The 12885-nt window shown below is 57.7% G+C and overlaps 2 protein-coding genes across 4 annotated transcripts in view; both read right to left on the reverse strand.

The window, feature by feature from the left end:
* Positions 1–4408: 4408 nt before the first annotated feature.
* On the reverse strand, positions 4409–7854 carry DLX1 (distal-less homeobox 1). Of its 2 annotated transcripts, XM_014599393.3 has the most exons (3): positions 7093–7846; positions 6436–6635; positions 4409–6019 (listed from the first exon to the last, which is right to left on the reverse strand). In XM_014599393.3, exons 1-3 carry the CDS (start codon positions 7403–7405, stop codon positions 5765–5767), a joined length of 768 nt encoding a protein of 255 aa, XP_014454879.1. In that variant the 5' UTR covers positions 7406–7846; the 3' UTR covers positions 4409–5764. The 2 variants fall into 2 exon arrangements, with proteins under 2 accessions (XP_014454879.1, XP_019336134.1); XM_019480589.2 differs by lacking the exon at positions 6436–6635 and having other exon boundaries at positions 5767–6019; positions 7093–7854.
* A 1375-nt stretch (positions 7855–9229) lies between these two features.
* METAP1D (methionyl aminopeptidase type 1D, mitochondrial) overlaps positions 9230–12885 on the reverse strand; it is a 55744-nt gene continuing 52088 nt past the window's right edge. Inside the window, exons 7-10 of one of the 2 annotated variants that reach the window (XM_006265905.4) lie at positions 10311–10408; positions 10038–10085; positions 9517–9595; positions 9230–9397 (exon numbers count right to left, since the gene is read on the reverse strand). In XM_006265905.4, the coding sequence (XP_006265967.1) occupies positions 9319–9397; positions 9517–9595; positions 10038–10085; positions 10311–10408 (304 nt within the window). In that variant the 3' untranslated portion in view covers positions 9230–9318. The remainder of the gene's footprint in view (positions 9398–9516; positions 9596–10037; positions 10086–10310; positions 10409–12885) is intronic. The other variant, XM_019480586.2, reaches the window with a different exon arrangement.

Below are 12885 nucleotides of genomic sequence, written 5' to 3' on the forward strand. Positions count from 1 at the left end.
CTCGGGCGCACCGCACCAGGGAGCCCCGCGCGGGCCGGGGCAGGGGCTGCGCGGGGCAGGGCCCAGCCCGGCGGGCACCGCGGGACAGCAGGGGCCCTGCGCTCCTAGCCAGTCTGCGGGGCTTCCTGCGCCCGGCCCCCCGCACCTGCCTCCCCTTTCAGCCGCGGGGCAGAGCCGACTCGCGGCGGCCCCGGGAGCCATGGAGGGGAGGGGAGGGGAGGGGCGGGGAGGGGGCTGGGGGAGCCCGGGAGGAAGGCAGAGGGTGGGAGGGAAGCGGGTGTAATTAACTTCCCCTGCTCTGTTCCCAGATGGAGTCCGGGGGGACGCAGCCCGGAAGGCACCTTAGCAAAGGGAATCGTCTCCTGGCACATTTGCTCGGGGCGCGCAGGGGGGAGGAGGGGGGATGTTGCCCTAGGTGGGCAATTTACTCATTTGCCCCCGTTGAAAGAAAAAGCCCGAGAAATTCAATTAAAGCAGCTCTGGCAAAGGAGTTATTTGAGGCATGAATGTGTCCCCTAAAGCTGTAGCAATCATGTGGCATTAGACACTTCCGGAATCCTATAGCCAACTTGAAAAATCCCAGACCCCCTTTTTCCCTAATTTTTGCTCTGATCTGTAATTTTATCCACATTTGCACTAGTTTGAGCATTCTGGCTCTCCCATCTGAAAGCCTGCAATTACTATATAATTCTTCGCAATTTCACATGTCCTAATATGGACTGTAATTTTTGCGCAAGACAATTTCCTGCTATTTCAAGCATCAACATTGTCAAAGTTGTATGTACATAATAAATGGGAATATCAATGCATAGTTTTTAGCATAACATCTTGACTCCTCGATAATTATATCCGTTCGGAGCCTACGCAGAATTAGCCTGAATTGCATGGTAACTGCTGCTGCTTTAAAATTTTTAAAAATTACTCATAATTTTCCCAAAGATTACCAAGATCTCGAGTGCACAATGTCATCAGCGTAATGAAGAGTAAACATTTATGCTAATAATCTGCAATTTTTTTCATCAGCTATAAAGACAGAGGCTATATAGCAGAAAATTTCAGTCATATTCTGCAAGAGCGGAGCTGCAAAAAAGGCTCCCGAGCTCAGAGGCATGTTCATCTCTGGTGGATCTCAATCCACATTTGCACTCTCGGGATATTACTCTTGTGCTCGGCTTTTTTTTTCCCCCACCCCACCATCCTCTTTCTCCCTCAGTCTCTCCCGCCTGTAACTTTCCCGGCCAAAAGCCGCCTTCGACCCTTTGATTTGTTGTTAAAGCAAAGACTTGTGTCCAGATTAACGGCCACTGAGACTGCAGGTAAGGATGGCAACCCCGGGTCGTTTTTCTCAGGGGCGGATGACTGCGCCGTGCCGATAAGTTTCCCTGCTCGGGGAGCGGGAGGGTGGGGGAGTGATTAAATATGCACCAACTAATTCTTCCATCAAAACTTCTTGTCACTTGTGTCAGGGTTAGGGAACCCGGGATGCTTTCCCCGAAGGCTGCGCGTGTGCCGCGGGGAGGGGGCTCGGGATGCTGCGCTGTGCTCGCCCCTCGTGGGCTCCGAGGCTGGGGTCTGCGGCGTGCCGGTGTCCGCGGAGGCTCGGGGGCCGCGGCGGGCGGAGAGGCAGCGCTACCCCCGCGGGCAGGCTGCGGCGGGGCGGTGGGCGCGGGCTGCCGGCGGGCTCACGCCATGTCTTTTGCTCCCACCTGTTTGACTCGGGAGGGCAGGGGGGTGGCTAACCGGGCTGTGTCGGTCGCGGGGTGTGCGGCGCTGCTTTGCGGGGTCTCTCGCCCGGGCCCCCTGACTGGAGTGCGTTCCCCGGACGGACTCGGGTGATTTTTAGGCTCGTTTTCCGCGCCGCGGTGACTGCTCAGCACCCGGCCGGGGCGCGGGGAGCACGGGGCAGAGGCGAACTTTTTCTCGCGCGTGAAACTTGCGAGGGGGACAGAGGACACGAGGCAGAGATCTGGTCTGGACACAACGGGCATTTATTTTTACCCTGGCAGAGAGGAGTGGGGTGCAGAATGGCAACTGCTTCGGGCTCTGCGATCGGAAAATATTTCTAGATTCAGAGCCTGTGCTGTGCTCTGCAATTAGATTGACACATGTACAACATGCCCAGCCATTCAGGGGGTGCTGAAAGACACGCCAGAAGGGGTTGTTGGTTTTTTTTTTGTTGTTGGTTTTTTTTGTGTGTGGAAGATATTAAAGAGGTATCTGTTGTTTGGCAATTTTGCTAAGTCTGTCTTCATTACTTCAACATTGTGCATTTGCTAATTTGGAAGCCCCTTCCTATTGACAGTCCTGCTCCATACACCTGCAAGCAATTTGCAGAGCTCCAATATAGGAGAATTGCAGAGATGGCAACTCGCACCTATTTTATTTTATTTTTTTTCTTCCCTTTTCTCAATGCACAGCAAATTTGGCTTTCAGTGCGTTATCTCTTTTGTTAATGCAAAAAGATTCCCTGGGCGAAAAAATTGCTCATAATTACCAGAGAGATGGGGAAACTGCATTAGAATAAATAAACCTGAAATTACTGTAATTATGTTGTGTTTGATGGGCTCGGCTTGTAATCAAGAAGAGAATACAGTGAAATGATGCTGACCCTCTTGGGTTTGCAGCTGTACGCGCACTTTGGGGTCTTTTTTTGCAGAAAAGAGTCATTTTGATCATCATTAAGCTGTGTGTAACCTATTTCAGAAGTGTTTGAAAATGAGGGGCACATCCCCCCCCCGGAAATAAGATAGATAGATAGATAGATAGATAGATAGATAGATAGATAGATAGATAGATAGATAGATAGATAGATAGATAGATAGATAGATAGTTCTCTCTTAAAATTACATTTTGCCATTCACTGGCTCATCCATCAGGTTGTGTTTGCGGGATGACAATTGTTAAAGGCATAATATTCGGAATCAGGATTTAATCATTGTAATGAGGTATTGTTTCAATATAAGCACCTTTGGATTATTCATAGTTTAATTAATATCCTCATTATGAAAATCCCCGAATCAGATATTTGATGAACTACTTGTCAGCAACAAGGCAGAATTAATTAGGCCTGTATTGAGATTAACATTTTCAAATGTACAATTATAATAGACTCTAACTCAAACCCGCCTCGTTGAGAGAAAACTAATAATTTCTCTATTTGAACTGTTAGCCGGGCGTTATTGAATTAGGAGCAGCTCCCAGAGATCCTGGCGCTCCAGCCGGCTTGACCGCTCGGCCCCGGGCCGAGCACAGGCCTGAGCCCGGGGGCGCCGCTCCGGGTCGCTGGCAGGGAAGGGAGCCCCGGGCTGCGCGGATCGCTCCCCGGTGCGGGCAGGGCAGCCCGCAGCTCATCTCCTCCGGCGCGTTCAAGCCTCGTTTGCTTGCTCCTCGCCAGGGCCGGAGACAGGGGTGCGTGTCACCGCCCGGATGCATCCCACTGCCTCCCCGCGCCAGCCCGGCCGCCCCGGACAGAGCCTGCCTCGAAATCCGCGGGCCGGGCGGCGCAGCCAGACCCTGCGGCGGCCAAGCCCCGCGCCCCTGCCCCGGTCGTCTCCACATCCCGCCCAGGACCCCCCTCCCCCCCTCCAGCCGGCTCCGAGCTCGGCGGGGACCCCGCTGCGGCTTGCCCCTGTCCTGGCCGGGCTGCGCTGGGGCTGGGGGAGGGGCGGCCTCCCCCGGGGCTGCTCTCGCAATGCTCGGGAACATGCTCCTACATTTCCTGTCCTGACCGACGGGGTCCCCGAGGCCCACACAGGCTGCGGCGAGGCCGCCGAGGCACGGGCTGCGGGGCAGGGGGGATCCTCCGCCTTGCGATCCCCTCCGAGCCCCGGTGCCCAGCGGAGGACGCCTGCCCACGACACGCACCGATGTCAAAGCGCCCCGGCCGCTGAGCAGCCGCTGCGCACCGCAGCTCCCGCGGGGCTCCGCGCCGCCCCCGCCTGCCCCCTCGGGGACCCGTCGGGGCTGGCCGCAGCCGGGCCCACCCCGCTGGCCTGGCCGGGAGCCCGGGGCTGGCGGCTCTCGGCGCGGCGCGCCCGTGCCAGGCCCCGCTCGGGTTCCCGCCAAAGCCGCCGCCCCGGGGCCAAGGCTGTCCAGCCGCTGGCAGCCCGTGGGGCAGGGCCGAGGGATGTGGCCGCAGCCCCCTTTGCAAGGATCAGGCCGTGGTGCCGGGAGATAGAGAGCCGGGGCCGGAGCCAGGGCTGGGTAGGCGGAAAGGCGAGCTCTCCCCTGGGGCACCGCGAGGCCCGGCGAGCGCCGCCGGAGCCCGGCCGGGGAGACGTGGTCCCTCGGGGAGACCTCTCCCGGGATCGCCCCAGCAGAAGGCCCAGCCGGGAGGAGCGCTGGAGAGGGTGCGGTGCCCTAGCGGGGGGCGCCTGCTCCCGGGCACAAACAGCACACGCGGCGGCTCTTGTTCCAAACCATAATTTTACTGTCTCAAAGAAACTTTCGAACTTATGTACAAAGAGTGGCGGGGCGTCCCCCCGGGTACAAAGCAATAAGTTAACATTCTCAATATAAAACTAAACTTTGACATATAGACACTAAACACAGCTGAGCTCAGTTTATCACATCTTCCGAATTTCACAAGTAAAATGTTAAGATCTCAGTTCACAAAGCATCAGGTTTTACAGCCACACGAAACGGAACGGAAAAAAAGGCTAAATTTGTGCAACATGTTTACAGAACAATAATAATAATAATAATTAAGAATAAAATATGTACAGCGATCCGATCCTGCACTTGGCTATGTGCACGTCCACTCCAGGGTGAGATCTGCGTGGTAAAGCCTCTTGGGATTTCGTTTAAAGCTGCGTTGTGCCACGTTAGAGACATCTGGCCTCTCTTCTTTCCCTGCCACCCCTTTCCAATTGCTGAGAACAGGGAACGAAATGTTGTTTCCTTGTCGTTTTCTGTTTCGTTTTTGCTTTACACGAAGGGAAGCGCGCAGGAGCCGCTGCCATCCCGCTTCCAGACTCGACTTTGTTAAGTCACAGCGGATGTGTGAAAAACGCCAACCACTCGGACCAGACCTCTCCGCGCCGGCAAAGTAGAAAAGTGATTGTAAAAGTTAAAAATCGCATCCTTCTTTTTGTTGGGGTTCGTGTGTGTGTGTGTTTGTTTCTGTTTTTAAAGTAAAATGTGCGTTGAAACAGTGCACTCTGCGAACCAGACTGTCCAGGTTGTTCCTAGCACTCTGATAGTGGTAATTTAAGTCAATAAATAAAATCCCATTCTTCCCCTTTAACAACAACAAAAAAATTTACACAGATGAATAGTGAAAATTACAGGAAAATGTCAAGGGGGAAAAAAAATCTCTGGCGATAGTACGGGTTGTTTTCCCCTTGCTATAAGGAGGCCGGAGGAGTGGGGGACCTACATTTCATCAGACACAGACAGACACACAGGACAGAGGAGAGCTTTTTTTTTTTTTTTTCCCTACAAACATGTTTGTTGTGATTGTCCCACAAAGCCGAGGTCGGGGATCCGCTCTGCTCCCAGGCTGTTCTCCGGGTGATCTAATGGAGCCCGGCGGCTGCTCTGTCAGCTGTCAGCAGTTGGGAACCAGCCCCGCATCGCATCTGTGCTTGTCTGCCCCGCGCTCGAGTGCAGCGAGTCAATGGCTCTCTGGGAAGAGAGCTCGGGTGTGTTTGTTTCCCTTTTCCCCCCTCTCTCTTTGCCTTTGTCTTTCTTTCCTTTGTTTGTGAATGGGTTTTGTTTTTTGTTCCTGGACCAACAGTGCGTGCGCTGGGGAACCCGGCGGTGCTCACATCAGCTGAGGTTGCTGCATGGCTTCTTGGTGGGCGGACGGGTACCAGGACGTGTAGCTGGGGATGTAGGTGCCCGGGGTGCCCGTGGAGGCCTTACCCGAGGACGAGCTGGTGTTCCACACCGGGGGCACCGGGGGCGAGCTGGCCGACAGAGCCCTGCCGTTGGCCAGGGCGCTGCTCTCCAAGGCCGCCCCTCCCTGCTTCATCAGCTTCTTGAATTTGGAGCGCTTGTTCTGGAACCAGATCTTCACCTGCAAGGGGAGGAAGCGTCACTGGCAGCCAGGGCAGGGCAGGGGTACGGGGAGCTCTCGCCCGCCCGGAGCCCTCGGGGCTTCTCCCGCCTCCCGCCCAGCCCCGCAGTCAAAACCCGCGGCCGGACGGCGCGGCCCAGCCGATCGCCCGGGCTCGGGGAAGTGTGCCCGCACTGGGCTGCCCGAGAGCGGGGACCGGTCCCCGGGCGCCCCCCTCGCAGCCGGCGGGAGATGCCCGCGCTGCCCCGGGGGTGGAGGCAGGAGGGGCCCGGGCACCGTCCTCCCGGCCGGCCCGGGCCCCGCGGCTCCCCCCTCGCCCGGTGAGGCAGGGTGGGCTGCGGGCACCGGCGGGGGAGGCAGGCGCTCCGTCGTCCCGGGCAGCGGGAGAGGGGAGGCGGGAGCAGACGCCGCCGTACCTGTGTCTGGGTGAGTCCCAGCGAGGCGGCGAGCTCGGCTCGCTCGGGCAGAGCCAGGTACTGAGTCTGCTGGAACCTCCTGTTGAGAGCCTGCAACTGCAGGCTGGAGTAAATAGTCCTGGGCTTGCGGATTTTTTTCCCTTTTCCGTTAAAGCGAACTTCCCCTCCTTCCACCACGGTGCTTTTCTCCGCTTCGGCCCCTGCAACCGCAAGCGAGAAGGAGTCACAAGAAAGCAGCAGCAGCAGCAGCAACAATAACGATAATGAGAAGGGAGAAAAGCAAAGTGAGGATCAAGTAACGCTAACAAAGGCTGCGGGCGATGATGGCAGCCCAGGCTCCTTCCCGGAGAAAGTTTGCTATTTTTACAGGCTGCAGTTTAGGTTTAATTACCCTTAATTGCATACATTGTTTATAGCGCTACGCAATAAATAATTACGAAGACTAATACGTGCACATCTGGGTTGATTTCTTTTCCAGCCGGGCATTGTGTGCTGCTGTGTACTGATCCCCTCTGATCCTCCAGCCTTTCCAGACTGGTATTTTTCCTAATTTCATTTTATTTTCCCTAGGTATATTTTGAGCCGAGAAACCTCCCTCCCGCCTGCCCTCCCCCTCCCCCCAGTCCCCCCCCCCTCCCCAAAGCCCAGTGCACCTACCTGTCTCCTCTAACCGGGTCTGAGTCAGGCTGGAGCTGTTGGGGTAGGATTGCACTGAACTGATGTAGGGGTTAGACGAGTGGCTGCTGACCGAGTTGACATAGGGGTAGCCCAGCGGTCTGGAGAAGGACGAAGCTGTGCTGTACGAGCTGTCAGGCTGAGAGTGGCCCGCTGAGTGTAAACAGTGCATGGAATAGTGTCCGTGGGACATGGGAGAAGGAGACATTTGCTGGCTGGGTGGCCCAAACTCCATAAAGACAGCCTTCCCCGAGACGGGGCTATTAAGACTCTCTGGCATGGTAGTCATGGTCATTTCTTGTCGCTTGGTCTGTGTGTGTGCTCGCTCTTCAGCTTGCCTTTTTGGGGTCTGTTGTGTTTCTCAGGACAGGAAAGAACCCAATTTAAGCGGAACAGGGCTTTTCACTTTCCATTCATAAGAAAATGGAGTTTGTCTCTTTGAAAAGTCTAAGCATGATGCTGTAGATCTACACAAACTCGCCTAAAAGCTTTGACTCAGCCAAGCCTATGAATATTCATGAGCTGGCGGAGCTGATTGGTCCGCCGTCTTGCATAATCGCTTTGGATTGGCCAAAGGCACTCGGGGCTCGCCTGGACCCCAGTGAGCGCGGAGAGCTGGACGCTGCGAGCCGCGAGCCCCCGTGCCCCGCGGGCGAGCCTCGGCGGCGGCCGGCCCCGGAGCCCCCCGGGCAGCCCCAGCCTGCGGGGGAGGCCCCGTCGGGAGCGGCGCGGCGCCCCGCAGCCCTCCTGCGGGGCAGCGGGCCGGGCCGGGCCGAGCGGCTGAACTGGGCAGGACCGGCCCGACCCCGCGCCCTGTCCGGCCCTGCGCGGCCGGGCCCGGCCCCGAGGGGGGATCCGCGCGGCCCTCCCGCTCGACGGACGGGAGCCGCGCGGGGCCCTGCGCCGGTGGGGGCGCGCAGCCCCTGTGCACGCACGTGCTCGTGTCCTGGCGCAGCCCGCGCGTGACACCGGCTCGGGGCTGGGGCCCAGGCCTCGACGGCTGCGGGGGCCGCCTCCCCTCCGCTCCCTCCCCCGGCCGGCCGGGCTGCGGGGCGGTGGCTGCTTCCCCGCGTCGCGACGGCGAAAGGGAAGGGGCTGGGGAAGGTTCACACGTGCAGATGTATTAGTTACTGATTCATTTGATTAAATGCTAGTCTCAAGTGCTCTGATCCGCAGCTGAAGGCGGCTCCATTAGCATAACACTGATGTTTAATTTTCATACGCATAATTAGCCCGATATTTAACACTAATAGCAACACGCAGCCTCGCCGCGTTAAGCAGCCGGGAGCCGATCTGGCCTGAGCTGAACTCTCTCGGGCGAGGCCCGCGCCGGGCGCGCGGTGCCAGGGGCTCGCCCGCAAACACGAGCGTCGCCAACCAACCCCGGGCGCGGCGGCGGCGGCCGGGAGGGACCTCTCGCTCCGTGCGGCGGGGCCCGGGCGCTGTCACCGCGTGCTCGTGCTCCCGGCGCGGCAAAGCTGCTTCTCCGCGGAGCGGCGCGGACTTCCCGCGCGCAGCCACGTAAGTGACCCCCGGGAGCGGGGCGGGGCTGGGCCCGGGCCAGGCCGCGGTGTGCAGCCTCGCAAGGCCGGGGCGGAGACGGGGCGAGGTCCCCCCGGGCGACAGCACGAGCTCCAGGTGCCCCCGGCGCACCCTGGCACCTGCTCCGGCCCGGCCGGGCTCCGCCTGCCCCAGCTGCGGGCGAGGAGTGTCCGCGCGTGGCGCCCGCCCCGCTCCGCGGCCCTCGGGGGAGCTCGCCCGGCCCGCGGCCGCTCCTTGCTCGCCCCCGCGGGTCTCCGCTGCCCTCGGGAGCAGAGGCCGCGGAGCCCGCAGCAAGCGCCTCCCGGCCCCGCCCGACGCCCAGGCTGCACGAGGGCTGCAGCTCCTGGACTGCGCCCAGCCTCCCCCGCGGTCTGCGGGGCCCTGGGGCCGGGTCGTCCCCGCCAGGCGGGCAGGGCCGCGGGGCGGAGGCAACAGCTCGGCCTCCACGTCTGCCCCCGCTGGCCAGAGCCAGGCCAGCCTGTCCGCGCGGCTCCGCCCGGGCCTCGGGCCTCCAAGACCGCCCCCGACCCGGGTGTCCCCGTCGCCCCGCGGGACACAGACTCCCCGCCTCCAGACCTCCGGAAACCAAGTGCCTTTATTCCGCGCGGGAGGGCCGGGCCGCCCGCACTGCCCGGGCCCAGGCAGAGGCAAGGCCCGCGGGCGGCTCTAGGCTTCTTCCTGCACGTGGGTGAGGACCTCGGCTCCGCGCGGCGTCACCAGCACCGTGTGCTCGAACTGCGCCGACCTGCAACGCGCCGCAGCGGCGATTAGGGGCAGGAGCGGCCGGCGCCGCCCGGCGGACTCGCCCGCCCCGGCCCGGCCCCGGCCCCGGCCCCCGCCCCGTGGGCAAAGCGAAGCGTGCACCTCTTGTTGTCCAGGGACACCGCGGTCCACTTGTCCTCTAGGATCCTAAATTGAGGGCAGCCTTCCGTGATGATGGGCTCTGCGGCAGGGAAGAGGGGGTGCACGTGGGTTACTGCCCCGCTCCCGGGGCCCGAGCGCCCTCCTGCCCCCCGCTGGCGGTGCCGCACCCGGCCGCTCGGAGACGCGGCGTTTCACAGCAGACCCGGGCCTTCGGCCAATCAGCACCACGCCAATTTGCTGATTTCCCTCTAATTGCCGCCGCTCAGCTCCGGGGACCAGGGGCTTCCCCGCGCGCTCAGCCTCCCGGGCCGCGGAGGAAGCACGAGCCCAGGCGGCAGCGGCCCGCGACGGGACGGGACAGGACAGGCAGGCCCGGGGAGCGCGGCGCTCGCTCCGCTGTTGGGCTCCCGGGGCCGCGCCTCGCTCCGGCCCCGAGACTCCAGGCTGCAGCCGGCTCCCGGCAGCGCAGGCGGGCTTTTTTTTTTTTTGCAAAGAAAGCGACAAGCAGGAGAGTCGCGCACCTACTGTGAAGGCCATCCCCGCTTCCATCACCAGCTGCCCGTCGTTGCCTGCAACACAAAACAGCCCTGCCTGGGGAGCCCTCCAGGGAGCCCGCGTTTGCTTCCTAAAGCCCTTCCCGGCCCCCGGAGGACCTGGGTCCCGTCCCGTCCCGTCCCCCCGCAGCTGCCCGGGCCCCCGACGGGCCGCGGGGACGTGGCGGCGGCGCTGTGCTCCCGAGCAGACCTTGCCCCGCGGCGCCCGCAGGGAGCTCGGGCCGGGCGGGGCGGCCTTACCGTGGTGCCAGACCTCGGGGTGGCCGTGGAAGTAGGAGCCGATCCCGTGGCCGACGAAGTAGGGGCAGACGCGGAAGCCGCCGTCGCGGGCCAGGCGGCTGCAAGGGACAAAACGGGAAAGGTGTCAGCACGGGCCTGCCCGCGCCCCCGACTCTCGGCTGGGCAAGGCTGGGCGCAGGGCCCGGCGGAACAGGGCGGCCAGGCTGGGGGGAGCGGTCTCGCCATCGTTAGGCTTCAGCTTGCACCCCTGGGGGCTCTCTCAGCTCCTATTCAGGGCTGGCACGGCCTACACACGTTACCCGATGGCCATAAGACCCCCTAGAACCAGACTGCCGGGGACTTGCTGCAGCTGCAGCTGGCTCAGCCCTCCTGCAGAGCTGCCAAGTGCACACGGAGGCCTTTAACTAGAAGCTGCACCCGAGCATGCAAGGCTCACACCTAGTGATAAGCCAATGCAAAAAGGGTAGGTCAGGTATGAGGCTATGAAACCTGGCTGTGACATTTGAGGAAGGACTATCATCCTAGTTATCCCATTTGTGCTCACTCTAATGTGCCCACGGCCATGGCATCCAGTCACCATTGCATAGAATCTGCACAAAGAACCTGTCAGCATCTGATGAAGTAAGCTTGGGCTCAGAAAAGCTTATGCACCTTTGATTTACTTAGTCTGAGATGCATCTCTACCCTGCTTTCTGTCTGTACAAAAAAAGCCTTCCATAGCACCCCAAAGGTGGCAGGGGTTGAGGTGATCCTGATCTCTGGCACTATGGAGTTTGCTGAGAGCCCTTCCTCATCAGTGCACTGCCACAGAGCCCAGATTTTCACTCTCAGGCTACAGAATTTCCTCTGATCACAGCTGTTTTTCACCAAGGTGCAAGTGGAGCTGGGCATCAAGTTTTAAAGGGTTTTGAAGATTAGAAACAGAACTTCAAACATAGCCTTTGGGAATTGCAGCTGGAGATTAAATCACCACCCTAAGTTATTAACAAGTCAAATTACTATATGTATGGACACTTAGTAGGTCTTCCTTTGAGATAGCAGATGATGGGAAGTGGGCACAATGTCTAAGAATAACAAAGACTAGGCTGAAGAAAAAAAGAGTTAGTTACACTTAACGATTTTACCTAAAAGAATGAGAAGTATCATTTGTTTTTCTTAAATTAATGGACCTCCCTATTTCTGCAGATATGAAAAGTAACCACCCTGCCTGAAGCTTGTATATATTTACGCAGGGGTCCTTCTCAGGACTTGTGCAGATAGGGCCAATACAAACAAGTTAAGACACATCAACTAAAGCTGTGAACTCCATAGGCAGAAATTAAAGTAGGCTAAACCCCTATTTAGAGACTCTAATTCAGGTACAAAGTGGTTTCAGATTGCTGTAATTTAAAACTGCTCTGAGGAGGATTGTGCCCAGGTAGAGGAGCCCCTACAGAGCCTAGAGTGCTCACCCCAAGCACTTGTGCACCATAGTCCAAGAATTCACTGGCACCAATACAGGTCTGTAACACAAGTGGAATGGGGAGAAGCAGGTCAACCATTGTTAATAATACATTTGCAGAGCTCATACCCAAAGTGGATGATGTAACAAGGTCTGTATGTTAGATACTACCTGCCTATCAAGCTAATAGATGTATTTAGATATTACTTCATTTGATTCTGGGCCAGAGCAGGAATCTAAATTTAAGATAAACCCACTTCTTTTAGGACTTTCTAATCGACAGAGAAGGCTACTAATGGGAATAGATTGTACACTCCAGTTGGCTGGCATCTGTAGCTCGCACATCTGTACAATTTAAACAGAAAAATATCATGGAAGTTAGAGAAAAGCCTCAGCAGCACATTAGATTCAGTAGCACATAGTCACAGCAGAGCATAATTCAGTAATAAAAGGACTTGGAATATTGGGAGGCTGAACAGGAAGCAGTGGGAATGGAAAGGAATTAGAAAGTTCTTTGCTCACTAACAAGCATAAAGAAAATGTGAGAGCCCTAGCTAGGAAACTAGAACTGCAATGCAAGCTGTATTTCATGTCACACTGACAAGATGAAACAAGTTCTGCAAGAGGAAAACATGCACACTACAAACTTTTGTGCCAGCACAGTTTTGCCTGTGCTCTTTGTGTGGTATCCTAGGTCACTGGCAGAACCCAACCTAATTTTTTTCAGGCCTGTATCTTTGCTGCAGGATTGCCTTTCAAAACTCTTCTATTGTGGGCTCTTCTATGAAGTGGGCTTCTACAAAGCAACTAGTTTTGAGCATCAAGATTAAGTGCATGCTTTGTCTTGGCATGGAAAAGCTCTAGTGTTTTCAGTGACTAGTTGAGTGGCGAGCAATGCCAAACACCAGAAATATGGAAGCAGCAGTTGCTTTCGGGCACAAGAGTAAGTGTCATGACCATCATCATGTGAAGACAATGTTGAGATTTTTTTTTTCCTCCTTGTACAATGATAGTAGTACTTCTTGAGTACTCCATTGATGGAATCCGTCTCTCCCTTGTAGAACAGTTGAAAACAACGCTGTTAGCATTAGTATTTATGTTGTTACAGTCTGAGAGGAAAACAGAGGACCTTTG

Source organism: Alligator mississippiensis, chromosome 4 (assembly GCF_030867095.1).
Source record: "Alligator mississippiensis isolate rAllMis1 chromosome 4, rAllMis1, whole genome shotgun sequence".
NCBI lineage: Eukaryota > Metazoa > Chordata > Crocodylia > Alligatoridae > Alligator > Alligator mississippiensis.

Coding starts and splice junctions, on each gene's coding strand:
- DLX1 (XM_014599393.3), bottom strand. CDS start 7,405: ATGACCATGACTACCATGCCAGAGAGTCTTAATAGCCCCGTCTCGGGG. Junction 6,636..7,092: donor GACCCGGTTAGAGGAGACAG/GTAGGTGCACTG, acceptor TTGCGGTTGCAG/GGGCCGAAGCGGAGAAAAGC. Junction 6,020..6,435: donor TGGGACTCACCCAGACACAG/GTACGGCGGCGT, acceptor CTCCCCTTGCAG/GTGAAGATCTGGTTCCAGAA.